We start from the raw sequence: 26,656 nt of genomic DNA, 5'->3' as shown, positions 1-26,656 counted from the left end.
CTCAGGTGTGTCCCAGGTGTGTCTCAGGTATCTCAGGTGTGTCTGGTCTCTCACCTGTGCACTTGGTGACGCTGTGCAGCAGCAGGGGGTGCTTTGCTGACACTGACCTGTGCCCAGGTGTGTGTGTGTGGTGTGTCCCAGCTGTGTTTGGTGTATCTCAGGTGTGTCTCACCTGTGCCCAGGTCTGTGTTTTGGGGTCTCACCTGTGCACTTGGTGACGCTGTGCAGCAGCAGGGGGTACTTTGTCAGCCGCTGCATCTCGGTGGGGATGATGTCCTTGAGCTGCAGCCGCCGGCAGCGGGGACGGCTCTCGGCCTCCTGGGGACAGAGTTTGGGGGGCTCAGAGGGAATGTGGGGGGTCCTGGGGGGCACACAGAGAATTTGGGGGGTCACAGTGAATGTGGGGGGGCTCTCGGCCTCCTGGGGACAGAGAGTTTGGGGGGCTCAGAGAGAATCTGGGGGGGCTCTCGGCCTCCTGGGGGACAGAGAGTTTGGGGGGCTCAGAGAGAGTTTGGGGGGCTCAGAGAGAATCTGGGGGGTCCTGGGGGGCTCACAGAGAATTTGGGGGGTCCTGGGAGGGCTCACAGTGAATTTGGGGGGTCACAGTGAATTTGGGGGGTCACAGTGAATTTGGGGGGGCTCTCGGCCTCCTGGGGGACAGAGAGTTTGGGGGGTCCTGGGGGGCACACAAAGAATTTGGGGGGCTCTGGGGGGCACAGAGAGGATTTGGGGGGCTCTGGGGGACACACAGTGAATTTGGGGGACACACAGTGAATTTGGGGGGGCTCACACTGAATTTGGGGGGTCCTGGGGGGCAGAGAGAGGATTTGGGGGGCTCTGGGGGACACACAGTGAATTTGGGGGGCTGTGGGGGCACACAGTGAATTTGGGGGGTCCTGGGGGGCACACAGTGAATTTGGGGGGTCCTGGGGGGCACACAGTGAATTTGGGGGGGGCTCAGAGAGAATCTGGGGGGTCCTGGGGTGGCTCTGGGGGACACACAGTGAATTTGGGGGACACACAGTGAATTTGGGGGGCTCTGTGGGGGGACACAGGGGGAATTTGGGGTGTCCTGGGGGGGTTGGGGTGCCCAGGAAGGGTTTCTGGGGCACCCGGGTGTTTTTGGGGTGTCCCAAGCTGTTTTTGGGGTGTTTTTGGGTATTTTTAGGGTGTTTTTGGGCTGTTTTTGGCTGTCTCAGGTACCTGTATGAACTGGCTGAAGCGGGTGTCCTGGGCTGTTTGTTTCTGGGGTATTTTGGGGTGTTTTTGGGGGTTTTTAGGGTGTTTTTGGGCTGTTTCAGGCTGTTCCAGTACCTGTATGAACTGGCTGAAGCGGGTGTCCCAGGGTGATGGTTTTTGGGTGTTTTTTGGGTGTTTTTGGGTATTTTTGGTACCTGTATGAACTGGCTGAAGCAGGCGTCCTGGTGTGTTGGTTTTTGGGTATTTTTTGGGTGTTTTTTGTATTTTTGGTACCTGTATGAACTGGCTGAAGTGGGTGTCCCAGGGTGATGGTTTTTGGGTGTTTTTAGGGTGTTTTTGGGCTGTTTCAGGCTGTTCCAGTACCTGTATGAACTGGCTGAAGCGGGCGTCCTGGTGTGATGGTTTTTGGGTATTTTTTGGGTGTTTTTGGGTATTTTTGGTACCTGTATGAACTGGCTGAAGCGGGGGTCCCAGGGTGATGGTTTTTGGGTGTTTTTAGGGTGTTTTTGGGCTGTTTCAGGCTGTTCCAGTACCTGTATGAACTGGCTGAAGCGGGGGTCCCAGGGTGATGGTTTTTGGGTGTTTTTTGGGTGTTTTTGGGTATTTTTGGCACCTGTATGAACTGGCTGAAGCGGGTGTCCCAGGGTGATGGTTTTTGGGTATTTTTTGGGTGTTTTTGGGTGTTTTTAGGGTGTTTTTGGGCTGTTTCAGGCTGTTTTTGGTACCTGTATGAACTGGCTGAAGCGGGGTCCCAGGGTGATGGTTTTTGGGGTATTTTTTGGGTGTTTTTGGGTATTTTGGGCTGTTTTTGGTACCTGTATGAACTGGCTGAAGCGGGTGTCCCAGGGTGATGGTTTTTGGGTGTTTTTAGGGTGATTTTAGGGTGTTTTTGGGCTGTTTCAGGCTGTTCCAGTACCTGTATGAACTGGCTGAAGCGGGCGTCCTGGGCTGTTGGTTTTTGGGTATTTTTGGGTGTTTTTGGGTATTTTTGGTACCTGTATGAACTGGCTGAAGCGGGGGTCCCAGGGTGATGGTTTTTAGGATGTTTTTAGGGTGTTTTTGGGCTGTTTCAGGCTGTTCCAGTACCTGTATGAACTGGCTGAAGCGGGTGTCCCAGTGTGTTGGTTTTTGGGTATTTTTTGGGTGTTTTTGGGTATTTTTGGTACCTGTATGAACTGGCTGAAGCGGGGGTCCCAGGGTGATGGTTTTTGGGTATTTTTTGGGTATTTTTGGGTATTTTTGGGCTGTTCCAGTACCTGTATGAACTGGCTGAAGCGGGCGTCCTTCCTCTGCTTGGCCTTGAGCTGCTCCAGGGCGAAGCTCTGGCGGCTGCAGAACCGCGCCGAGATCTTCTGGAACCAGCTGCCCTCGGTGCCCTCGAACTGGGGGAGCACAGGGGGCCCCAAAACGGGGGGGAGGGGAGCAAGAGCCAGGTGAGACCCCCTGAATGGGTGTGAGACCCCCAGAATGTGAGTGAGACCCCCAGAATGGGTGTGAGACCCCCAGAATGTGAGTGAGACCCCCAGAATGGGTGTGAGACCCCCTGAATGGGAGTGAGACCCCCAGGACACGAGTGAGACCCCCAGGACACGAGTGAGACCCCCAGGACATGAGTGAGACCCCCCAAAATCACAGGCAGGGCCCCAGACTCAAACATGATCCCCACCCCACACCCCCGTCACAGAGTCCCCCCATTTCCACCCTGGGACCCCCCAAAACCCCCTCAGGACCCCCCAGACCCCCCAGCCCCACCCTGGCCAGCAGCACGTCCCCAATCTCGCCGATGACAGACCCCAGACCCCTCAGTGTGACCCCACCAGGGACCCCCACCTGGCTCCCCATGATCCCCAGACCCCCCTAAACCCCCCCAGCCCCCTTTGGGACCCCCCAAACCCCCTCAGGACCCCCCAAGCCCCCTCTGGGACCCCCGTCCCACCCTGGCCAGCAGCACGTCCCCGATCTCGCCGATGACAGACCCCAGACCCTTCCAGGGACCCCCCCTTTGCTCCCCATGATTCCCAGACCCCCCCAGACCCCTTTGGGACCCCCCAAACCCCCTCAGGACCCCCCAGCCCCCTCTGGGACCCCCGTCCCACCCTGGCCAGCAGCACGTCCCCGATCTCAGTAACAACAGACCCCAGACCCCTTTAGGACCCCCCAGGACCCCCCCAGACCCCTCAGGACCCCCCAAACCCCCTCAGGACCCCGTCCCACCCTGGCCAGCAGCACGTCCCCGATCTCGCCGATGACGAAGCCGCTCTCCTCCCGCCGCCTCTTGAGGCTGTCGAGGAACACGGCTGGGACAGGACAGGGGCGGTTGGACCCCCCCTCAAAAAAAAAAAACACCAAACCCCCAAAAATAAAAACCAACAACCCCCAGACCGCTCCCCCGGGGCCTCACTGTGAACTTCCACCAGGTCCTCCAGGCTGGGGAAGATGTTGGAGAGCTCCTGCTCGTCGAAGAAACCCTCGCGCAGCATGGGCTGGTAGAAGAGCTCGAGCAGCACGCGCAGCATGCGCACGTGGGCGTGCTCCGTCAGGAACAGCTCTGCAACGGGGTCAGGGGGGTCTCAGGGGGGTTTTGGGGGGTCTCAGAGGGGTTTGGGGGTCTCAGAGGGGTTTTGGGGGTCCCAGGGGGGTTTTGGGGGGTCTCAGAGGGGTTTTGGGGGTCTCAGGCAGCTGCAGCAGCACGCGCAGCATGCGCATGTGGGCGTGCTCCGTCAGGAACAGCTCTGGAAATGGGGTCAGGGGGGTCTCAGGGGGGTCTGGGGGTCTCAGGAGGATTTGGGAAGGGGTCTCAGAGGGGTTTTGGGGGGTCTCAGGGGTTTTGGGGGGTCTCAGGCAGCTGCAGCAGCACGCGCAGCATGCGCACGTGGGCGTGCTCCGTCAGGAACAGCTCTGGAATGGAGGGGTCAGGGGGGTCTCAGGAGGGTCTCAGAGGGGTTTTGGGGGGTCTCAGAGGGGTTCTGGGGGGTCTCAGAGGGGTTTTGGGGGGTCTCAGGCAGCTGCAGCAGCACGCGCAGCATGCGCACGTGGGCGTGCTCCGTCAGGAACAGCTCTGCAACGGGGTCAGGGGGGTCTCAGGGGGGTCTCAGAGGGGTTTTGGGGGGTCTCAGAGGGGTTCTGGGGGGTCTCAGAGGGGTTTTGGGGGGTCTCAGGCAGCTGCAGCAGCATGCGCACGTGGGCGCGCTCCGTCAGGAACAGCTCTGGAAATGGGGTCAGGGGGGTCTCAGGGGGGTCTGGGGGTCTCAGGAGGATTTGGGAAGGGGTCTCAGGGGGGTCTGGGGGTCTCAGGAGGATTTGGGGAGGGGTCTCAGGAGGGTCTGGGGGTCCCCAGAGGGATTTGGGGGGGGTCTCAGAGGGGTTTTGGGGGGTCTCAGGCAGCTGCAGCAGCACGCGCAGCATGCGCACGTGGGCGTGCTCCGTCAGGAACAGCTCTGGAAATGGGGTCTGGGGGGTCTCAGGGAGGTCTGGGGGTCTCAGGAGGATTTGGGGGGGTCTCAGAGGGGTTTTGGGGGGTCTCAGAGGGGTTTTGGGGGGGTCTCAGGCAGCTGCAGCAGCACGCGCAGCACGCGCACGTGGGCGCGCTCCGTCAGGAACAGCTCTGGAAACGGGGTCAGGGGGGTCTCAGGGGGGTCTGGGGGTCCCAGGAGGATTTGGGGGGGGTCTCAGAGGGGTGTTCAGGGGGTCTCAGAGGGGTTTTGGGGGGGTCTCAGGCAGCTGCAGCAGCACGCGCAGCATGCGCACGTGGGCGTGCTCCGTCAGGAACAGCTCTGGAATGGGTCAGGGGGGTCTCAGGGGGTCTCAGGAGGATTTGGGGAGGGGTCTCAGAGGGGTTTTGGAGGTCTCAGGGGTGTTCAGGGGGTCCCAGGGGGGTTTTGAGGGGTCTCAGAGGGGTTTTGGGGGGTCTCAGGCAGCTGCAGCAGCACGCACAGCATGCGCACGTGGGCGCGCTCCGTCAGGAACAGCTCTGGAAATGGGGGTCAGGGGGGTCTCAGGGGGGTCTGGGGGTCTCAGAGGGGTTTGGGAGGGGTCTCAGAGGGGTTTTGGGGGCTCTCAGAGGGGTTTGGGGGGGTCTCAGAAGGGTCTGGGGACATTCAGGGGGGTCCTGGGGGTGTCTCAGGGGGGTTTGGGGGTCCCAGGAGTATTCAGGAGGGGGGTTTGGGTGGGTCTAAGGGGGGGTTTGGGGAAGTCCTGGGAGTCCCCAGGGGGTCTGGGAGGTCTCACGGGGGTCTCAGGGGGGTCTCAGGGGGTTCTGGGAGGTCTCAGAGGGGTTTGGGGGGGCTTCAGGGGGGTCTGGGGGAATCTCAGAGGGGTTTAGGGGGTCTGGGGGTCTCAGGAGGATTTCGGGGGGGTCTCAGAGGAGTTTTGGGGGTCTTAGGGGGGGTCTGTGGGTGTTCGGGGGGGGGTCTCAGATGGATTTGGGGGGGTCCTGGGGGTCCCCAGAGGGATTTGGGGGGAGTTCTGGGGGGTCTCAGGGGGGTTTGGGGGGGGTCCTGGGGGTCCCCAGAGGGATTTGGGGGGAGTTCTGGGGGTCTCAGGGGGGTTTGGGGGGAATTCTGGGGGGTCTCAGGGGGGTTTGGGGGTTCCTGAGAGGTTCTGGGGGTCTCAGAGGGATTTGGGGGAGAATCCCCCCAGCAGCTCTGGGGGGTCCTGGGGGGTCTTTGGGGCCCCCTCACCGTTGATGGATTTTTTGGGGTGTTTTGGGGAGGTTTTTGGGGGCGCCCAGTCAGATTTTGGGCTGTTTTTGGGGTGTTTCGGGCTGTTTTTGGCTGTTTTTGGGGTGTTTTTGGGGTGTTTCTGGGCTGTTTTTGGGGTATTTTTGGGCTGTTTTTGGCGTGTTTCTGGGCTGTTTTTGGGGCTGTTTCAGGGATGTTTCTGGGCTGTTTTTTGGCTGTTTTTGGGGTGTTTCTGGGCTGTTTTTGGGGTGATATTGGGGTATTTCTGGGCTGTTTTTGGGGTATTTTTGGGCTGTTTCAGGCCCCTCACCGTTGATGACTCCCTGGCACCTCGGGCTGGGGTAACGAGGGGGGGATTTGGGGTGTTCCGGGTGTTTTGTGGGGGTTTTTGGGGGTGCTCAGTCAGATTTTGGGGTGTTTTGGGTCGGGGCTCTATGGGGAGGTTTTTGGGGATGCCGAGGAGGTTTTTGGGCTGGTTTTGGGGTGTTTTTGGGGGCTATTTCTGGGCTGTTTTTGGGGTATTTTTGGGCTGTTTTTTGGGTATTTCTGGGGTGTTTTTTACCCCCCTCACCGTTGATGACCTCCTGGCGCCGCACCTCGCGCTGGGGTAACCCGGGTGTTTTGGGGGGGGTTTGGGGGGCACTCAGTCAGACTTTGGGGTATTTCTGGGGTATTTTTGGGCTGTTTTTGGGTATTTTTGGGGTATTTTTGGGCTGTTTTTGGGTATTTTTGGGTCCCCTCACCGTTGATGACCTCCTGGCACCGCACCTCGCGCTGGGGTAACACGGGTGTTTTGGGTATTTTTTGGGTATTTTTGGGGTATTTCTTGGGCTGTTTTTGGGGTATTTCTGGGCTGTTTTTGGGGTATTTTTGGGGTATTTTTGGGCTGTTTTTTGGGGTATTTTTTGGGTATTTTTGGGGTGTTTTTTACCCCCCTCACCGTTGATGACCTCCTGGCACCGCACCTCGCGCTGGGGTGACAGGGTTGGGTTTTTGGGATATTTTTGGGGTATTTTTGGGATATTTTTGGGGTGTTTTTTACCCCCCTCACCGTTGATGACCTCCTGGCGCCGCACCTCGCGCTGGGGTGACAGGGTTGGGTTTTTGGCTGTTTTTGGGCTGTTTTTTGGTATTTTTGGGGGTATTTTTCGGGATATTTTTGGGGTGTTTTTGGGTATTTTTGGGTATTTTAGGGGTATTTTTTTGGGTCCCCTCACCGTTGATGACCTCCTGGCGCCGCACCTCGCGCTGGGGCAGCCCCAGCAGCGCCTCGGGGGCCGCCAGCTCCCGCCAGGCCGGCGGCTCCTGCTCCAGCTCCGGCTCCTCGGGCTGCCGGGGCACAAAGGGCGGCACAGCCCCCCCGGGGACCCCCGGCTCGGGGCTGGGGAGGGGGTCAGGGCTGGGGAGGGGGCGTGGGGGCAGCCCCCAACCCAAAATCCACAAAATCCCCACCTGCTAAAACACACCCAGAGAAACAACCCCCAAAATCCCAAATTGGGGAGGGGGTGCTGGGGGGCAGCCCCCAACCCAGAATTCCTGAGGGGTTTGAGCTGAGTGACCCCCACCCACTATAACACACCCAGGAAAATAACACCCCAAACTGGGGAGGGGGTGCTGAGGACAACCCCTGCCCCAAAATCCACAAAATCCCCACCCGCTAAAACACACCCAGGGAAATAACCCCCAAAATCCCAAATTGGGGAGGGGGTGCTGGGGGCAGCCCCCAACCCAAAATTCCTGAGGGATCAGCCATGAGTGACCCCTCCCAATAAAACCCACCCAGGGATATAACACACCCCAAATTGGGGAGGGGGTGCTGGGGACAGCCCCCAACCCAAAATCCACAAAATCCCCCCCTGCTAAAACACACCCAGAGAAACAACCCCCAAAATCCCAAATTGGGGAGGGGGTGCTGGGCACAGCCCCCAACCCAGAATTCCTGAGGGGTTTGAGCTGAGTGACCCCTCCCCTAAAACACACCCAGGGAAATAACACCCAAATTGGGGAGGGGGTGCTGGGGACAGCCCCCAACCCAAAATCCACAAAAATCCCCACCCGCTAAAACCCACCCAGGGAAATAACATCCCAAAATCCCAAATTGGGGAGGGGGTGCTGGGCACAGCCCCCAACCCAAAATCCACAAAATCCCCCCCTGCTAAAACCCACCCAGGGAAACAACCCCCAAAATCCCAAATTGGGGAGGGGTCTCTGGGGCTGGGGGGGCTCCACACTGAATTCCAGACTGGGGGAGGGGGTGAATACCAACAGTGGGGGCTCTTACCCAATCCTGGGGTTTCTAACCCCAATCCTGGGGGGTTTTAACCACTCCTGGGGTTTCTAACCCCAATCCTGGGGGTTTTTTACCATTTCTGGTGTTTCTAACCCCAATCCTGTTGTTTTTAACCATTTCTGGTGTTTCTAACCCCAAACCTGTTGTTTTTAACCATTTCTGGTGTTTTTAACCCCAAACCTGTTGTTTTTAACCATTCCTGATATTTCTAACCCCAATCCTTGGGGTTTTTAACCATTTCTGGTGTTTTTAACCCCAATCCTGTTGTTTTTAACCATTTCTGGTATTTCTAACCCCAATCCTGGGGGTTTTTAACCATTTCTGGTATTTCTAACCCCAATCCTGTTGTTTTTAACCATTTCTGGTATTTCTAACCCCAATCCTGCTGTTTTTAACCATTTCTGGTATTTCTAACCCCAATCCTGGGGGTTTTTAACCATTTCTGGTATTTCTAACCCCAAATCCTGTTATTTTTTACCAATCCTGTTATTTTTTACCATTTCTGGTATTTCTAACCCCAATCCTGGGGGTTTTTAACCATTTCTGGTATTTCTAACCCCAATCCTGTTGTTTTTTACCATTTCTGGTATTTCTAACCCCAATCATGTTGTTTTTAACCATTTCTGGTATTTCTAACCCCAATCCTGGGGGTTTTTAACCATTTCTGGTATTTCTAACCCCAATCCTGGGGGTTTTTAACCATTTCTGGTGTTTTTAACCCCAATCCTGTTGTTTTTTACCATTTCTGGTATTTCTAACCCCAATCCTGTTATTTTTTACCATTTCTGGTATTTCTAACCCCAAACCTGTTGTTTTTAACCATTTCTGGTGTTTCTAACCCCAATCCTGTTATTTTTTACCATTTCTGGTATTTCTAACCCCAATCCTGTTGTTTTTAACCATTTCTGGTGTTTCTAACCCCAATCCTGGGGGGTTTTAACCATTTCTGGTATTTCTAACCCCAATCCTGTTGTTTTTAACCATTTCTGGTATTTCTAACCCAAATCCTGGGGGTTTTTAACCATTTCTGGTGTTTTTAACCCCAATCCTTGGGGTTTTTAACCATTTCCGGTATTTCTAACCCCAAATCCTGTTGTTTTTTACCAATCCTGGTGTTTCTAACCCCAAATCCTGTTATTTTTTACCAATCCTGGTATTTCTAACCCCAATCCTGTTGTTTTTAACCATTTCTGGTGTTTTTAACCCCAATCCTGTTGTTTTTTACCATTTCTGGTATTTCTAACCCCAATCATGTTGTTTTTAACCATTTCTGGTATTTCTAACCCCAATCCTGGGGGTTTTTAACCATTTCTGGTGTTTTTAACCCCAATCCTTGGGGTTTTTAACCATTTCTGGTATTTCTAACCCCAATCCTGGGGGGTTTTAACCATTTCTGGTATTTCTAACCCCAATCCTGTTATTTTTTACCATTTCTGGTATTTCTAACCCCAATCCTGGGGGTTTAACCATTCCTGATATTTCTAACCCCAATCCTTGGGGTTTTTAACCATTTCTGGTATTTCTAACCCCAATCCTGGGGGTTTTTTACCATTTCTGGTATTTCTAACCCCAATCCTGCTGTTTTTAACCATTTCTGGTGTTTCTAACCCCAATCCCGACCCCTTTCCCTCCCCCAGCCCCCCCAGACCTACGTGGGGGGGGGTCCCCGCAGGTTTTTAACCATTTCTGGTATTTCTAACCCCAAATCCTGTTATTTTTTAGCAATCCTGGTGTTTTTAACCCCAATCCTGTTATTTTTAACCATTTCTGGTGTTTTTAACCCCAATCCTGTTATTTTTTACCATTTCTGGTATTTCTAACCCCAAATCCTGTTATTTTTTACCATTTCTGGTATTTCTAACCCCAAATCCTGTTATTTTTTACCAATCCTGGTGTTTCTAACCCCAATCCCGACCCCTTTTCCCCCCCCCAGCCCCCCCAGACCTACGTGGGGGGGGGTCCCCGCAGGTCGGCGCTGCTGCGGGAGCGGGGTGGGGGCGGGGCCAGGCGCCCCCCGCCCATTTTTTGGGAGCGGCGTCGCTCGGGGCCCCGCAGGCTCTCGGAGCGCCCCAAAATCCTGGGGGGGGGGGGGAGGGGGGAGCCCAAAAAAGCCAAAAAAAGGGGGAGGGGGGGAGGGGCACGGACGGACACGGAAGGGGGAGGGGCATGCAGAGAAGGGGGGTCAGTGATTTTGGGGGGAGGGGGCTCCGTGCAGGGTGGGGGGAGGGGCAGCACTTAGCTGGTTAATTTGGGGAGGGGGCAGCGCCCAGCCCTTCCCCACCCCCCCAGGGTCATGCAAGGGGAGGGGTCACCAACCTGAGGAGGCGTCTGGGGAGAGAATTAATTTGGGGAGGGGTCCCAAAATCATCCAGAGAGGGTGAATCGGTGCAGGGTTAATTTGGGGAGGGGTCCCAGGATATAAATGGGGAGGGGTCTCAAAATCATCCAGGCAGGGGTAGATTGGTGCAGGGTTAATTTGGGGAGGGGTACCAGGATATAAATGGGGAGGGGTCCCAAAATCATCCAGGGAGGGGTAAATCAGTGCAAGGTTAATTTGGGGAGGGGTCCCAAAATCATCCAGGCAGGGGTAGATTGGTGCAGGGTTAATTTGGGGAGGGGTCCCAAATTCATGCAGGGAGGGGTAAATCAGTGCAGGGTTAATTTGGGTGGGGGGTAATTGGGGGAGGTTAATTTGGGTGGGGGGGAGTTTGGGGGGCACAGTTTGGGTCTGGGGGTCACAGTTTGGGTCTGGGGGATTTTGGGGGGCACAGTTTGGGTCTGGGGGTCACAGTTTGGGTCTGGGGGATTTTGGGGGTCACAGTTTGGGTCTGGGGGATTTGGGGGTCACAGTCTGGGTCTGGGGGTCACAGTTTGGGTCTGGGGGATAACCACAGCCCTAAATTGGGGGGGGGTCTCACCCACCTGTCGCTCTCCGCCCCCTCCTCCACCGCCTGCTGCTCCCCGGGGGGGGCTTCCGGGGGGGGCTCCCCCAATTCCGGGGGTCCCGGGGGGTCTGTCCCTGCGGGGGGGGGGAGGGTTTGGGTCAGGGGGTGCAGCTCCAGACTCCCCCCAGCCCCCTCCCCAAATTAACCCCCCTCACCTGGCTCGGGCTCGGCGCTGTCCCCGCCCGGGGGGGCCGCGGGGGGGGGGGTCGGGGGTCCCGGCTGAGCCCCCCCCCCCGCGGGGGGCGCGGGGAGCCCCCCCTCACTGCGCTCGGCCCCCCGCGGGCCCCTCCGCTCGGGGGGAGGGGGCTTCTCGGCTGGGGGGGGAGGGGCGGTCAGGGGGGCACCCCCAGAATCCCCCAAAAATCTCTGGGGGGTCCTGAGTGACCCCCCGAAAATTGGGGACCCCCCGGGGTTGGAAAAGGGTTGGGGGGAGTAATGGGGGGGATAAATGGGGAGGGGTCTGGGGTATAAATGGGGAGGGGTCTGGGGTATAAATGGGGAGGGGTCTTGGATATAAATGGGGAGGGGTCCCAGGGTATAAATAGGGAGGGGTCCCAGGGTATAAATGGGGAGGGGTCTGGGGTATAAATGGGGAGGGGTCTGGGATATAAATGGGGAGGGGTCTGGGGTATAAATGGGGAGGGGTCTTGAATATAAATGGGGAGGGGTCCCAGGGTATAAATGGGGAGGGGTCTGGGGTATAAATGGGGAGGGGTCTCAGGGTATAAATGGGGAGGGGTCTTGGATATAAATGGGGAGGGGTCTGGGGTATAAATGGGGAGGGGTCTCAGGGTATAAATGGGGAGGGGTCTTGGATATAAATGGGGAGGGGTCCCAGGGTATAAATGGGGAGGGATCTGGGGTATAAATGGGGAGGGGTCTCAGGGTATAAATGGGGAGGGGTCCCTGGGTATAAATGGGGAGGGGTCTCAGGGTATAAATGGGGAGGGGTCCCGGGGTATAAATGCGGAGGGGTCTCAGGGTATAAATGGGGAGGGGTCCCAGAGTATAAATGGGGAGGGGTCTGGGGTATAAATGGGGAGGGGTCTGGGGTATAAATGGGGAGGGGTCCCAGGGTATAAATGGGGAGGGGTCTGGGGTATAAATGGGGAGGGGTCTCAGGGTATAAATGGGGAGGGGTCTGGGGTATAAATGGGGAGGGGTCCCGGGGTATAAATGGGGAGGGGTCTGGGGTATAAATGGGGAGGGGTCTCAGGGTATAAATGGGGAGGGGTCTGGGGTATAAATGGGGAGGGGTCCCAGGGTATAAATGGGGAGGGGTCTTGGTATAAATGGGGAGGGGTCTGGGGTATAAATGGGGAGGGGTCTGGGGTATAAATGGGGAGGGGTCTCGGTATAAATGGGGAGGGGTCTGGGGTATAAATGGGGAGGGGTCTCGGTATAAATGGGGAGGGGTCTGGTGTATAAATGGGGAGGGGTTCCAGGCTGGGCTGTATTTGGGGAGGGGTCCCAGGTTTGTTGATATTTGGGGAGGGGTCCCAGGCTGGGCTGTATTTGGGGAGGGGTCCCAGGCTGGGCTGTATTTGGGGAGGGGTCTGCAGGTACCTTCTCCCTCGGGCCCTTTGCTTTGCCTCAACTCGGCTCCTGTGAAACAAAACGTGGGGAGGGGGCGCCTGAGGGGGGGGGAGGGGCGAGAGGGGGCCCGGGGGGGTCCTGCGGGGGTTGGGGAGGGGTCTGCCCCTGCAGGAATTTGGGGAGGGGTCTCCCCCATTCAGTAATTAGGGGCGGGGTCTCTCCCCCTGCAGTAATTGTGGGCGGGGTCTCTCTCCCTTGCAGTAATTCGGGGCGGGGTCTCTCCCATTCATTAACTGTGGGCGGGGTCTCTCCCCTGCAGTAATTGGGGCGGGGTCTCTCCCATTGCAGTAATTGGGGCGGGGTCTCTCTCCCCTGCAGTAATTGGGGCGGGGTCTCTCCCCTGCAGTAATTGGGGCGGGGTCTCTCCCATTGCAGTAATTGGGGCGGGGTCTCTCTCCCATTGCAGTAATTGGGGCGGGGTCTCTCCCCTGCAGTAATTGGGGTGGGGTCTCTCCCCTGCAGTAATTGGGGTGGGGTCTCTCCCATTGCAGTAATTGGGGCGGGGTCTCTCCCATTGCAGTAATTGGGGCGGGGTCTCTCCCCTGCAGTAATTGGGGCGGGGTCTCTCCCCTGCAGTAATTCGGGGCAGGGTCTCTCCCCTGCAGTAATTGGGGTGGGGTCTCTCCCCTGCAGTAATTGGGGCGGGGTCTCTCTCCCCTGCAGTAATTGGGGCGGGGTCTCTCTCCTGCAGTAATTGGGGCGGGGTCTCTCCCCTGCAGTAATTGGGGCGGGGTCTCTCTCCTGCAGTAATTGGGGCGGGGTCTCTCTCCCATTGCAGTAATTGGGGCGGGGTCTCTCCCCTGCAGTAATTGGGGCGGGGTCTCTCTCCTGCAGTAATTGGGGCGGGGTCTCTCCCCTGCAGTAATTCGGGGCGGGGTCTCTCTCCCATTGCAGTAATTGGGGCGGGGTCTCTCTCCCCTGCAGTAATTGGGGCGGGGTCTCTCCCCTGCAGTAATTCGGGGCGGGGTCTCTCTCCCATTGCAGTAATTGGGGCGGGGTCTCTCCCCTGCAGTAATTGGGGCGGGGTCTCTCCCCTGCAGTAATTGGGTCGGGGTCTCTCCCATTGCAGTAATTGGGGCGGGGTCTCTCCCCTGCAGTAATTGGGGCGGGGTCTCTCCCATTGCAGTAATTGGGGCGGGGTCTCTCCCCTGCAGTAATTGGGGCGGGGTCTCTCTCCCATTGCAGTAATTGGGGCGGGGTCTCTCCCCTGCAGTAATTGGGGCGGGGTCTCTCTCCCATTGCAGTAATTGGGGCGGGGTCTCTCCCCTGCAGTAATTGGGGCGGGGTCTCTCCCCTGCAGTAATTGGGGCGGGGTCTCTCCCCTGCAGTAATTGGGGCGGGGTCTCTCCCCTGCAGTAATTGGGGCGGGGTCTCTCCCCTGCAGTAATTCGGGTCGGGGTCTCTCCCATTGCAGTAATTGGGGCGGGGTCTCTCCCATTGCAGTAATTGGGGTGGGGTCTCTCCCCTGCAGTAATTAGGGGCGGGGTCTCCCCCCCACCCATCATTATTGGGGTCTCACCGTGCGGGTCGCGCCCCCACAGCGCCGCCCCCGGCAGGATGAACCCCCTGCGGGCCTTGGCGGGCGGCGGCTCCTTCCCGGAGACCTGCGGGACACGGGGACGGGGCGGGGGTTACGGGGGGTCTGGGGTCACTGGGGGGCGGGGGGTTATTGGGGGTCATTGGGGGGTCTGGGGTCACTGGGGGGTCTGGGGTCACTGGGGGGTCTGGGGTCATTGGGGGGTCTGGGGTCATTGGGGGTTGGTTATTGGGGGTTATTGGGTGTGGTTATTGGGGTGTGGTTATTGGGTGTGGTTATTGGGTGTGGTTATTGGGGTGTGGTTATTGGGTGTGGTTATCGGGTGTGGTTATTGGGTGTGGTTATTGGGTGTGGTTATTGGGTGTGGTTATTGGGGTGTGGTTATTGGGTGTGGTTACTGGGTGTGGTTATTGGGTGTGGTTATTGGGTGTGGTTATTGGGTGTGGTTATTGGGTGTGGTTATTGGGTGTGGTTATTGGGTGTGGTTATTGGGTGTGGTTATTGGGTGTGGTTACTGGGTGTGGTTATTGGGTGTGGTTATTGGGTGTGGTTATTGGGTGTGGTTATTGGGTGTGGTTATTGGGGTGTGGTTATTGGGGTGTGGTTACTGGGTGTGGTTATTGGGGTGTGGTTATTGGGTGTGGTTATTGGGTGTGGTTATTGGGTGTGGTTATTGGGTGTGGTTATTGGGTGTGGTTATTGGGGTGTGGTTATTGGGTGTGGTTATTGGGTGTGGTTATTGGGTGTGGTTATTGGGGTGTGGTTATTGGGTGTGGTTATTGGGTGTGGTTATTGGGTGTGGTTATTGGGGTGTGGTTACTGGGTGTGGTTATTGGGTGTGGTTACTGGGTGTGGTTATTGGGTGTGGTTACTGGGTGTGGTTATTGGGTGTGGTTACTGGGTGTGGTTATTGGGTGTGGTTATTGGGGTGTGGTTATTGGGTGTGGTTATTGGGTGTGGTTATTGGGTGTGGTTATTGGGGTGTGGTTATTGGGTGTGGTTATCGGGGTGTGGTTATTGGGTGTGGTTATTGGGTGTGGTTATTGGGGTGTGGTTACTGGGTGTGGTTATTGGGTGTGGTTACTGGGTGTGGTTATTGGGTGTGGTTACTGGGTGTGGTTATTGGGTGTGGTTACTGGGTGTGGTTATTGGGTGTGGTTATTGGGTGTGGTTATTGGGGTGTGGTTACTGGGTGTGGTTATTGGGTGTGGTTATTGGGTGTGGTTATTGGGTGTGGTTACTGGGTGTGGTTACTGGGTGTGGTTATTGGGTGTGGTTATTGGGTGTGGTTACTGGGTGTGGTTACTGGGTGTGGTTACTGGGTGTGGTTATTGGGTGTGGTTACTGGGTGTGGTTATTGGGGTGTGGTTACTGGGTGTGGTTACTGGGTGTGGTTATTGGGTGTGGTTATTGGGGTGTGGTTACTGGGTGTGATTATTGGGGTGTGGTTATTGGGTGTGGTTATTGGGTGTGGTTATTGGGTGTGGTTACTGGGTGTGGTTATTGGGTGTGGTTATTGGGTGTGGTTATTGGGGTGTGGTTACTGGGTGTGGTTATTGGGGTGTGGTTATTGGGTGTGGTTATCGGGTGTGGTTATTGGGGGGGTATTGGGAGGGGGTTGTGGGTATTTGGGGGTGTCTGGGGTATTTTGGGGCTCAGGGATATTTAGGGGTGCTCAGGGTTATTTTGGGTTCCTCAGGGATATTTTTGGGTTTCAGGGATATTTTTGAGGTGTCAGGGATATTTTTGGGGTGTCAGGTGTATTTTTGGGGTTCTCAGGGGTATTTTTGGGTCTCAGGGATATTTTTTGGGGTCTCAGGGATATTTTGGGTTCCTCAGGGATATTTTTGGGTTCCTCAGGGATATTTTTGGGGTGTCAGGGATATTTTGGGGTGTCTCTCACCTTCTTCCTGAAGAAGTTGCCCCTGTGCCTCTTTGGGGGTGTATTTTGGGTTCTCAGGTGTATTTTTGGGGTGTCAGGGTGTATTTTTGGGGTTCTCAGGGATATTTTAGGGTTCTCAGGGATATTTTTGGGGTTCTCAGGGATATTTTTGGGGTGTCAGGTGTATTTTAGGGTTCTCAGGTGTATTTTTGGGGTGTCAGGGTGTATTTTTGGGGTTCTCAGGGATATTTTAGGGTTCTCAGGGATATTTTTGGGGTTCTCAGGTGTATTTTTAGGGTGTCAGGGATATTTTTGGGGTTCAGGGATATTTTAGGGTTCTCAGGTGTATTTTAGGGTTCTCAGGTGTATTTTTGGGGTTCTCAGGTGTATTTTTAGGGTGTCAGGGATATTTTGGGGTGTCAGGGATATTTTTGGGGTCTCAGGGATATTTTTGGGTTCCTCAGGGATATTTTTGGGGTTCTCAGGTATATTTTTGGGGTCTCAGGGATATTTTTGGGGTTCAGGCTGTAGTTTTGGGGTGTCTCTCACCTTCTTCCTGAAGAAGTTGCCCCTGTGCCTCTTTGGGTGCGTATTTTTGGGGTCTCAGGGATATTTTAGGGTTCTCAGGTGTATTTTTGGGGTGTCAGGGATATTTTTGGGGTGTCAGGGGTATTTTTGGGGTGTCAGGGATATTTTTGGGGTTCTCAGGTATATTTTTGGGGTCTCAGGGATATTTTAGGGTTCTCAGGTGTATTTTAGGGTTCTCAGGTGTATTTTTGGGGTTCTCAGGTGTATTTTTGGGGTTCAGGCTGTAGTTTTGGGGTGTCTCTCACCTTCTTCCTGAAGAAGTTGCCCCTGTGCCTCTTTGGGTGTGCATTTTTGGGGTTCAGGGATATTTTAGGGTTCTCAGGGATATTTTTGTGGTTCTCAGGTGTATTTTTGGGGTTCTCAGGTGTATTTTTGGGGTGTCAGGGATATTTTTGGGGTGTCAGGGTGTATTTTTGGGGTTCTCAGGTGTATTTTTAGGGTGTCAGGGATATTTTTGTGGTTCTCAGGGATATTTTGGGGTGTCAGGTGTATTTTTGGGGTTCAGGCTGTAGTTTTGGGGTGTCTCTCACCTTCTTCCTGAAGAAGTTGCCCCTGTGCCTCTTGCCCTCGCCCCCCTTGCTCCTGACCCCCAGGAATCTCATGTAGGTGACGATGGCTCCGAAGATGACAGAGCTGGGGAGGGGCTGCCTGAGCTGGGGGGTCCCCAAAACCCCCCTGGGGGGTCCCCAAAACCCCCCTGGGACCCCCACAGTGTTCCCAGCCCCCCCCCCCCCTCAGGAACCCCCTCCCCCCACTCACCTTTTTTCTTCATCAGAAGAGATGGTGAGGCTGTGGAGAGAGGGTGAGCTGAAAACATCCCCCAAAAACTGCCCAGAGACCCCAAAACCAGCCCAGAGACCCCCAAAAACAGCCCAGAGACCCCAGAAATCATCCTGAGACCCCAAAAACTGCCCAGAGACCCCAAAAATCATCCTGAGAACCCCAAAAATCATCCTGAGACCCCCAAAAACAGCCCAGAGACCCCAAAGACATCCAGAGACCCCAAAAACATCCAGAGACCCCAAAAATCATCCTGAGACCCCCAAAAACTGCCCAGAGACCCCCAAAATCATCCTGAGACCCCCAAAAACTGCCCAGAGACCCCAAAAAAACAGCCCAGAGACCCCAAAAACTGCCCAGAGACCCCAAAAATCATCCTGAGACCCCCAAAAACTGCCCAGAGACCCCAAAAACAGCCCTGAGACCCTCAAAAACTGCCCAGAGACCCCAAAAAACAGCCCTGAGACCCCAAAAATCATCCTGAGACCCCAAAAAACTGCCCAGAGACCCCAAAAAACAGCCCAGAGACCCCAAAAACTGCCCAGAGACCCCCAAAAATCATCCTGAGACCCCCAAAAATCATCCTGAGACACCCAAAAACAGCCCTGAGACACCCAAAAACAGCCCAGAGACCCCCAAAAACATCCTGAGACCCCAAAAACAGCCCAGAGACCCCAAAAACAGCCCAGAGACCCCCAAAATCATCCTGAGACCCCCAAAAACAGCCCAGAGACCCCAAAAACATCCCTGAGACCCCCAAAAACATCCTGAGACCCCAGAAATCATCCTGAGACACCCAAAAACAGCCCAGAGACCCCCAAAAACAGCCCAGAGACCCCAAAAACATCCCTGAGACCCCCAAAAATCATCCTGAGACCCCAAAATCATCCTGAGACCCCAAAAAACATCCAGAGACCCCAAAAAACATCCAGAGACCCCAAAAACAGCCCAGAGACCCCAAAAAACATCCAGAGACCCCAAAAATCATCCCTGAGACCCCAAAAACAGCCCAGAGACCCCCAAAAACAGCCCTGAGCCCCCCAAAAACAACCCAGAGACCCCAAAAACAGCCCAGAGACCCCAAAAACAGCCCAGAGACCCCAAAAATCATCCTGAGACCCCAAAAACAGCCTGAGACCCCAAAAAATATCCCTGAGACCCCAAAAACAGCCCAGAGACCCCAAAAAACAGCCCAGAGACCCCAAAAAACATCCTGAGACCCCCAAAAATCATCCTGAGACCCCAAAAACAGCCCAGAGACCCCAAAATCATCCCAGAGACCCCAAAAACATCCAGAGACCCCAAAAATCATCCTGAGACCCCCAAAATCATCCTGAGACCCCAAAAACAGCCCAGAGACCCCAAAAATCATCCTGAGACCCCCAAAAACAGCCCAGAGACCCCCAAAAACTGCCCAGAGACCCCAAAAAACTGCCCAGAGACCCCAAAAAACTGCCCAGAGACCCCAAAAACAGCCCAGAGACCCCAAAAATCATCCTGAGACCCCAAAAACAGCCGAGAGACCCCCAAAAACAGCCCAGAGGCCCCAAAAACATCCAGAGACCCCCAAAAATAGCCCTGAGACCCCAAAAAACAGCCCAGAGACCCCAAAAACATCCTGAGACCCCCAAAAACATCCTGAGACCCCAAAAATCATCCTGAGACCCCAAAAACAGCCCTGAGACCCCAGAAACATCCTGAGACCCCAAAAACAGCCCAGGGACCCCCAAAAACATCCCAGGGACCCCAAAAATCATCCTGAGACCCCCAAAAACAGCCCAGAGACCTCAAAAACAGCCCAGAGACCCCAAAAACTGCCCAGAGACCCCAAAAACAGCCCAGAGACCCCAAAAATCATCCTGAGACCCCAAAAAACAGCCTGAGACCCCAAAAACAGCCCAGAGACCCCAAATCCCACCAGAGAACCCCAAAAACAGCCCCGCGGATTTGGGGGCGGTCCCAGGGATTTGGGGGCGGTCCCAGGGATTTGGGGGCGGTCCCAGGGGTTCCCCGTGGGTTCAGAGTTTCCCCGTGGATTCTGTGGGTTCCCCGTGGATTCCCTGTGGGTTTTGGGGTTCCCCGTGGGTTTTAGGGGTTCCCCGTGGATTCCCCGTGGGTTTCAGCGGTTCCCTATGGGTTCCCCGTGGGTTTTGGGGTTTCCCTATGGATTCTGTGGGTTTCCCCATGGATTCCCCGTGGGTTTTGGGGTTTCCCTATGGATTCCCCGTGGGTTCCCCGTGGATTCTGGGTGTTCCCCGTGGATTTCCCGTGGGTTTCAGCGGTTCCCTATGGGTTCCCTGTGGGTTCTGTGGGTTCCCCGTGGATTCCCTGTGGATTTTGGGGCTTCCCCGTGGGTTCCCTGTGGGTTCCCCGTGGGTTTTGGGGGTTCCCCACAAGTTTCCCTGTGAGTTCTCCATGGATTGTGTGGGTTCCCCATGGGATCCTCGTGGGTTTCAGGGCTTCCTCGTGGGTTCCCCATGAGTTCCCCGTGGGTTTTGGGGGTTCCCTGTGGGTTCCCCGTGGGATCCCCGTGCATTTTGGGGTTCCCTGTGGATCCCCCGTGGGTTTCAGGGGCTCTCTATGGGTTCCCTGTGGGTTCTGTGGGTTCCCCGTGGGTTTCAGGGGTTCCCTGTGGGTTCCCCGTGGGTTTTGGGGGTTCCCCACAAGTTTCCCTGTGAGTTCCCCATGGATTGTGTGGGCTCCCTGTAGGATCCTCGTGGGTTTTGGGGCTTCCCTGTGGGTTCCCCGTGGATTCCCTGCGGGTTTCAGGGGTTCCCTGTGGGATCCCCGTGGGTTCAGAGTTTCCCCGTGGATTCTGTGGGATCCCCGTGGGTTTCAGGGGTACCCTGTGGGTTCCCTGCGGGTTTCAGGGGTTCCCTGTGGGTTCCCCGTGGATTCCCCGTGGATTCCCTGTGGGTTCTAGGTCTCCTCCTGAGTTCCCCGTGGGTTTTGGGGGTTCCCTATAAGTTTTCCTGTGAGTTCCCCATGGATTGTGCGTGTTCCCTGTGGCTTCCCCGTGGGTTTCAGGGTTCCCTGTGGGCTCCCCATGAGTTCCCCGTGGGTTTCAGGGTTCCCTGTGGGCTCCCCATGAGTTCCCCGTGGGTTCCCCGTGGGTTTTGGGGTTTCCCAGTGGGTTCCCTGTGGGTTTCAGGGCTTCCCCGTGGGTTTTGGGGTTCCCTATGGGTTCCCCGTGGGTTTGGGGTTTCCCCATGGATTCTGTGGGTTCCCCCGTGGGCTCCCCATGGATTCTGTGGGTTCCCCTGTGGGTTCCCCGTGGGTTTTGGGGTTTCCCCATGAGTTCCCCGTGGGTTCCCCGTGGGTTCCCTGTGGGTTTCGGGGTTTCCCCGTGGGTTCCCCGTGGGTTTTGGGGTTCCCCGTGGGTTTCCCTGTGGGTTCCCCGTGGGTTTTGGGGTTCCCCCGTGGGTTCCCCTGTGGGTTCCCCGTGGGTTTTGGGGTTTCCCCGTGGGTTCCCCCGTGGGTTCCCTGTGGGTTTTGGGGGTTCCCCGTGGGTTCCCCGTGGGTTCCCCGTGGGTTTTGGGGTTTCCCCGTGGGTTCCCCGCGGGTCCGCCCCACTCACTGCATGTCCTCCAGCCGCGCCAGCAGCTGCTCCGCCAGCTGCCGCTCCCGGTTCTCGCTGCCCGCGGGGTCCCGGGCCCGGCTCAGCTCCAGCTCGGAGAGCTCCTGCTCGCCCGGGGTCATCCCCATCAGCCGCTTGGACCTGGGGAACCGAGCCTTGGGACCCTGAATCAACACCCAAACTACCCCCAAACCAACACCCTGACCCCCCAAACCAACCCCTGACCCCCCAAACCAACCCCTGCTCGCCCGGGGTCATCCCCATCAGCCGCTTGGACCTGGGGAACCGAGCCTTGGGACCCCCAATCAACACCCAAACTACCCCTAAACCAACCCCTGACCCCCCAAACCAACCCCCAAAACAACCCCTGACCCCCCAAACCAACCCCCAAACCAACCCCTGCTCGCCCGGGGTCATCCCCATCAGCCGCTTGGACCTGGGGAACTGAGCCTTGGGACCCTGAATCAACACCCAAACTACCCCCAAATCAACACCTGACCCCCGAAACCAACCCCCCAAACCAACCCCTGACCCCCCAAAACAACCCCCAAATCATCACCCTGACCCCCCAAACCAACCCCTGCTCGCCCGGGGTCATCCCCATCAGCCGCTTGGACCTGGGGAACCGAGCCTTGGGACCCCCAAACTACCCCCAAACCAACACCCTGACCCCCCAAACCAACCCCCCAAACCAACCCCTGCTCGCCCGGGGTCATCCCCATCAGCCGCTTGGACCTGGGGAACCGAGCCTTGGGACCCTGAATCAACACCCAAACTACCCCCTGACCCCCCAAACCAACCCCCAAACCAACACCCTGACCCCCCAAAACAACCCCCAAATCAACACCCTGACCCCCCAAACCAACCCCCAAATCACCCCCTGACCCCTCAAACCAACACCCAAACCAATCCCTGACCCCCCAAACCAACCCCCAAACCAACCCCTGACCCCCCAAACCAACCCCCAAATCATCACCCTGACCCCTCAAACCAACCCCTGCTCGCCCGGGGTCATCCCCATCAGCCGCTTAGACCTGGGGAACCGAGCCTTGGGACCCCCAATCAACACCCAAACTACCCCCAAATCAACACCTGACCCCTCAGATCAACCCCTCGACCCCACAAATCAACCCCCAACCCCCCAAAACCACTCCCCGCCCCCCCCCCAATCACCCTCCGACCCCCGGGTCATCCCCATCAGCCACTTCGACCTGGGGGCACCGAGCCTTGGGACCCCTGACCCCCCAAACTACCCCCCGACCCCCCCAAACCAATCCCTCGACCCCTCAAACCACCTCCCGACCCCCCCAAATCAACCCCCCGAGCCCTCCCAAACCACCCCCTGACCTCCCAAATCAACCCACGACCCCCCAAATCACCCCCCCGACCCCCCCAAATCAACACCCTGACCCCAGAAATCACCCCCCGACCCCCGGGGTCATCCCCATCAGCTGCTTCGACCTGGGGGCACCGAGCTTTGAGACCCCCGAGCCCCCTAAACCAACCCCCAAATCACCCCCTGACCCCTGAAACCAACCCCTGCTCACCCGGGGTCATCCCCATCAGCCACTTCGACCTGGGGGCACCGAGCCTTGGGACCCCCAAATCCCCCCAAAACAACCCCAAATCACCCCCAGACCCCCCAAATAACCCCCAGACCCCCCAAATCACCCCCGGCCCCCGTCACCTGAAGTCCTCCAGCTGCCGGCTGACCTCGGGCTCCTGGAAGCTCTGGATGTCCTGCAGGAAGCGCCGCTGGCTCTCCTCGGACAGCAGCTCCGGCCGGCTGCGCTCTGGGGGGCGGGGGGCGCTCAGACCCCTCCCCTGCAGCAGCGCCCCCCCGGGATTGGGGGGGTTCGGGGGTCCCCAGCCCCTCCCCCGCTCCGGGACTCGGGCAGTTTCCGGCCCTGGCCGCGCTTCCGGCAGCGCTTCCGGGAGGGCTGGGACGGGGGGGAGGGGAGGGGGGGGATGGGGGCACCCCAAAAAGAGGAGGGGGCGGTGGGAGGGGTGAGGGTCTCACGATCCCCCGTGTCACTCACCCAGCTCAAACTGGACGTGGTGTGGGATGGGCACCCGCAGCAGCTGTCGGAGGGGAGGGGTCAGGATTTTGGGGAGGGGTCAGGGTTTTGGAGAAGGGGGTCAGGATTTTGGGGAAGGGGTCAGGATTTTGGGGAGGGGGTCAGGGTTTTGGGAAGCTCAGGATTTTGGGGAAGAGGTCAGGATTTTGGAGAAGGGGGTCAGGATTTTGGGGAAGAGGTCAGGATTTTGGAGAAGGGGTCAGGATTTTGGGGAGGGGTCAGGATTTCAGGGAGGGGTCAGGATTTTGGGAAGCTCAGGATTTTGGGAAGCTCAGGACTTCAGGAAGGGGGGTCAGGATTTCAGAAAGGGGGGTCAGCATTTCAGGGAGGGGGTCAGGATTTTGGGGAGGGGTCAGGATTTTGGGGAGGGGTCAGGATTTTGGAGAAGGGGTCAGGATTTTGGAGAAGGGGTCAGGCTTCTGGGTTGGGGGTCAGGATTTTGGGGAGGGGGTCAGGATTTTGGGAAGGTCAGGATTTCAGAGAAGGGGTCAGGATTTCGGGGAGCAGTTCAGGATTTTGGGGAGCAGTTCAGGATTCTGGGTTGGGGGTCAGGATTTTGGGGAGGGGGTCAGGATTTTGGGAAGGTCAGGATTTCAGAGAAGGGGTCAGGATTTCGGGGAGCAGTTCAGGATTTCAGGGAGCAGTTCAGGATTTTGGGGAGGGGGTCAGGATTTTGGGAAGCTCAGGATTTTGGGAAGCTCAGGATTTCAGGGAAGGGGTCAGCATTTTGGGGAGCAGCTCAGGATTTCAGGGCGGGGGTCAGGATTTCGGGGAGGGGTCAGGATTTTGGAGAAGGGGTCAGGATTTCGGGGAGCAGTTCAGGATTCTGGGTTGGGGGTCAGGATTTCGGGGAGCAGTTCAGGATTTCGGGGAGCAGTTCAGGATTTCGGGGACCATTCCTGGGGTCTCTCACCCCTGCCTTGTCCAGGAACAGGTGGCAGAACTCCAGGAACTGCTTCCTGCTCTCCTTGGGGTTCATCCTCCTCATCATGTCCACGTGCAGGTAGCACAGCTGCGAGGGGGAAACGGGGTGACCCCCCCAAAAAATCCAACCCCCCCAAAAAATCCCAACCCCCCCTGACCCCCCAAAGCTTCCCCCTCCCGTTTTAGCTCAGCTCCAGCCCCTGCCGGCGGGAGGGGGAACACAGACAGCTCGTTACTCCCGGGGGTCCCGGGGAGAGCCCACCCTCAGCCCCCCCCGCGGGTTTTGGGGGCCCCCTCCCCATCTCACCACGGGGCAGGAGTCGAACTGGAGCACGACGTGCTGCAGGAAGGCCATGAGGGACAGCGGGTGCTGCCGCAGCAGCTCCAGGCTCTGGAACTGGCTGCTCTGCTCCTCGGGGGTCTGCGTTGGGGGCGGGGGGCGCGCGGGGGTCAGCGCGGGGCGGGGGGCGCGGCGGGGGGGCTGCCCCCGGGACCCCCGGCCGCACTCACGGGCTCGATGTCGTTCTCGAAGTCCTCGTCCTCGGCGCCGATGATGGCGGCGGCCGCGGGGCCGCGGGCACCCGCCGTGGGGGGCTGGGCAGGGACCGGGGACCCCAGACTCACCGGGACACCCGGGCCCTGAGACCCCCGGGACCCCCGGGACCCCCAGAGACCCCAATGCCTCTGAGCCCCCCAGAGACCCCCAGAGACCCCAACGCCCCTGAGCCCCCCCAGAGACCCTCAGAGACCCCAACACCCCTGAGCCCCCCAGAAACCCCCAGAGACCCCAACGCCTCTGGCCCCCCCAGAGACCCCAACGCCCCTGAGCCCCCCAGAGACCCCAACACCCCTGAGCCCCCAGAGATCTCAACGCCCCGGAGCTCCCCAGAGACCCCAACGCCCCTGAGCCCCCCGGGACCCTCAGAGACCCCCAGAGACCCCAATGCCCCTGAGCCCCCAGGACCCCCAGAGACCTCAACACCCCTGAGCCCCACCAGAGACCCCCAGAGACCCCAACGCCCCTGAGCCCCCCGGGACCCCCAGAGACCCCAACGCCCCTGAGCCCCCCGGGACCCCCAGAGACCCCCAGAGACCTCAACACCCCTGAGCCCCCCCCAGAGACCCCCAGAGACGCCAACGCCCCTGAGCCCCCCCAGATACCCCAACGCCCCTGAGCCCCCAGGACCCCTAGAGACCCCAACACCCCTGAGCCCACCAGAGACTCCAACACCTCTGAGACCCCCAGAGACCCCGACGCCCCTGAGCCCCCCAGGACTCCCAGAGACCCCAACGCCCCTGAGCCCCCCCCAGTCCCGAGACCCTCCCCACACTCAGGACTCCCCAGACCCCCGGGACCCCGACAGTGAGAATCCAGGATGCCAGAAAGCCCCAGACCCTCAGAACCCCCCGAGACCCCCGGGATCCCCTCAGAACCCCCCTGGACTCTCAGGACCCTCTCAAAACGCCCGGGACCCCCGAAACTCCTGATTTTGGGACCCCCTCAGAAGCTCCGGGACCCCCCCAGACTCCCAGGATGCCCGAGATCCCGGGTCCCCCAAACTCCTGATTTCGGAAATCTAAAACCCCGCACCCCTGAGCCCCCCAAAACCGCGGGGTCCCCAATGCCCCGCGACCCCCGGGACCCCCCCATGACCGGGGGTCTCCGCTCACCACGTTAAGCCCCTCCTCCGGCTCCATCCTCCGCGGGGGGGCCCGTCCTGCGAGCAGTTCGGAGGGGTCTCAGGATTTGGGGGGGGGGTCCCAGGGGTTCCCCCGCCCCCCCCCGCCGCAGTTCTGGGGAGGGGTCGCGGGTGGGGAGGGGGCGGCGGCTGCGGTGCCGCACAAAGAGCCCCATTGAGAACGGGGCGGGGCGGGGGGGGCCAGGGCGGACCCCCCGAAAATCCGCTTTGGGACGGGGGGGCGCTGCTGGGAATTGGGGAGGGGGCTCAGGGAGCTCCGGGGGCGCCGCGGGGGGGTCGGGGGCGGTTCGGGATGGCCCGGGGACCCCCGCCCAGCCCCCTCCCGCCCCGTACCTGTTTCCGCGCTGAGAAACGCTCCAGGAAATGGGGGGGGCCGAGGGGGGGCGGGGCCGGGAGGGAGGGGGCGGGGCCGGAGAGGGGCGGGGCCTGTAGGGGGCGGGGCCCGGGCTGTGTTTGGGGGCGGGAAAAGGGAAATGGGAAAAAAACGGGAAAAGGGAAACGGGAAACGGGAAACGGGAAACGGGAAAAGGCGTTCCCGGGGGGGAAAAGAGCGCGGAGCTTCCTGCAGGACCAACCCACGGAACCGACCGCGGGACCGACCCACGGCTGTGAAACACGGAACCGACCGCGGGACCGGTCCGTGGGTGTGAAACACGGAACCGACCGCGGGACCGACCCACGGGTGTGAAACACGGAACCGACGGCGGGACCGGTCCGTGGGTGTGAAACGCGGGACCGACCCACGGGACCGACCCACGGGTGTGAAACACGGAACCGACCCACGGAACCGAACCACGGGTGTGACCCACGGAACCGATCGCGGGAGCGATCCGTGGGTGTGAAACACGGAACCGACCCACGGGTGTGAAACACGGGGTGT

The 26,656-nt window shown here is 58.2% G+C and overlaps 1 protein-coding gene across 1 annotated transcript; it reads right to left on the bottom strand.

Moving 5' to 3' along the window:
• Positions 1-203: 203 nt before the first annotated feature.
• On the bottom strand, positions 204-26,151 carry ARHGEF1 (Rho guanine nucleotide exchange factor 1; the record flags this gene model as incomplete). Its single annotated transcript, XM_056516000.1, has 20 exons — positions 26,110-26,151; positions 25,748-25,794; positions 24,587-24,670; positions 24,384-24,497; positions 24,066-24,164; positions 23,114-23,156; positions 22,762-22,867; positions 21,075-21,215; positions 17,477-17,506; positions 17,248-17,350; positions 14,230-14,314; positions 12,681-12,719; positions 11,270-11,428; positions 11,092-11,188; positions 10,118-10,246; positions 7,097-7,260; positions 3,602-3,748; positions 3,415-3,497; positions 2,457-2,582; positions 204-318 (listed from the first exon to the last, which is right to left on the bottom strand). Coding segments are annotated over exons 2-20 (1,891 nt in total), but the record flags the coding sequence as incomplete, so codon positions are not given.
• Positions 26,152-26,656: the final 505 nt, after the last annotated feature.

Source organism: Oenanthe melanoleuca, unplaced genomic scaffold (genome assembly GCF_029582105.1).
Source record: "Oenanthe melanoleuca isolate GR-GAL-2019-014 unplaced genomic scaffold, OMel1.0 S181, whole genome shotgun sequence".
NCBI classification, from domain to species: domain Eukaryota; kingdom Metazoa; phylum Chordata; class Aves; order Passeriformes; family Muscicapidae; genus Oenanthe; species Oenanthe melanoleuca.
The sequence above is the reverse complement of the archived record's forward strand: the minus strand, read 5'-3'. Positions and strand labels throughout refer to the sequence as shown.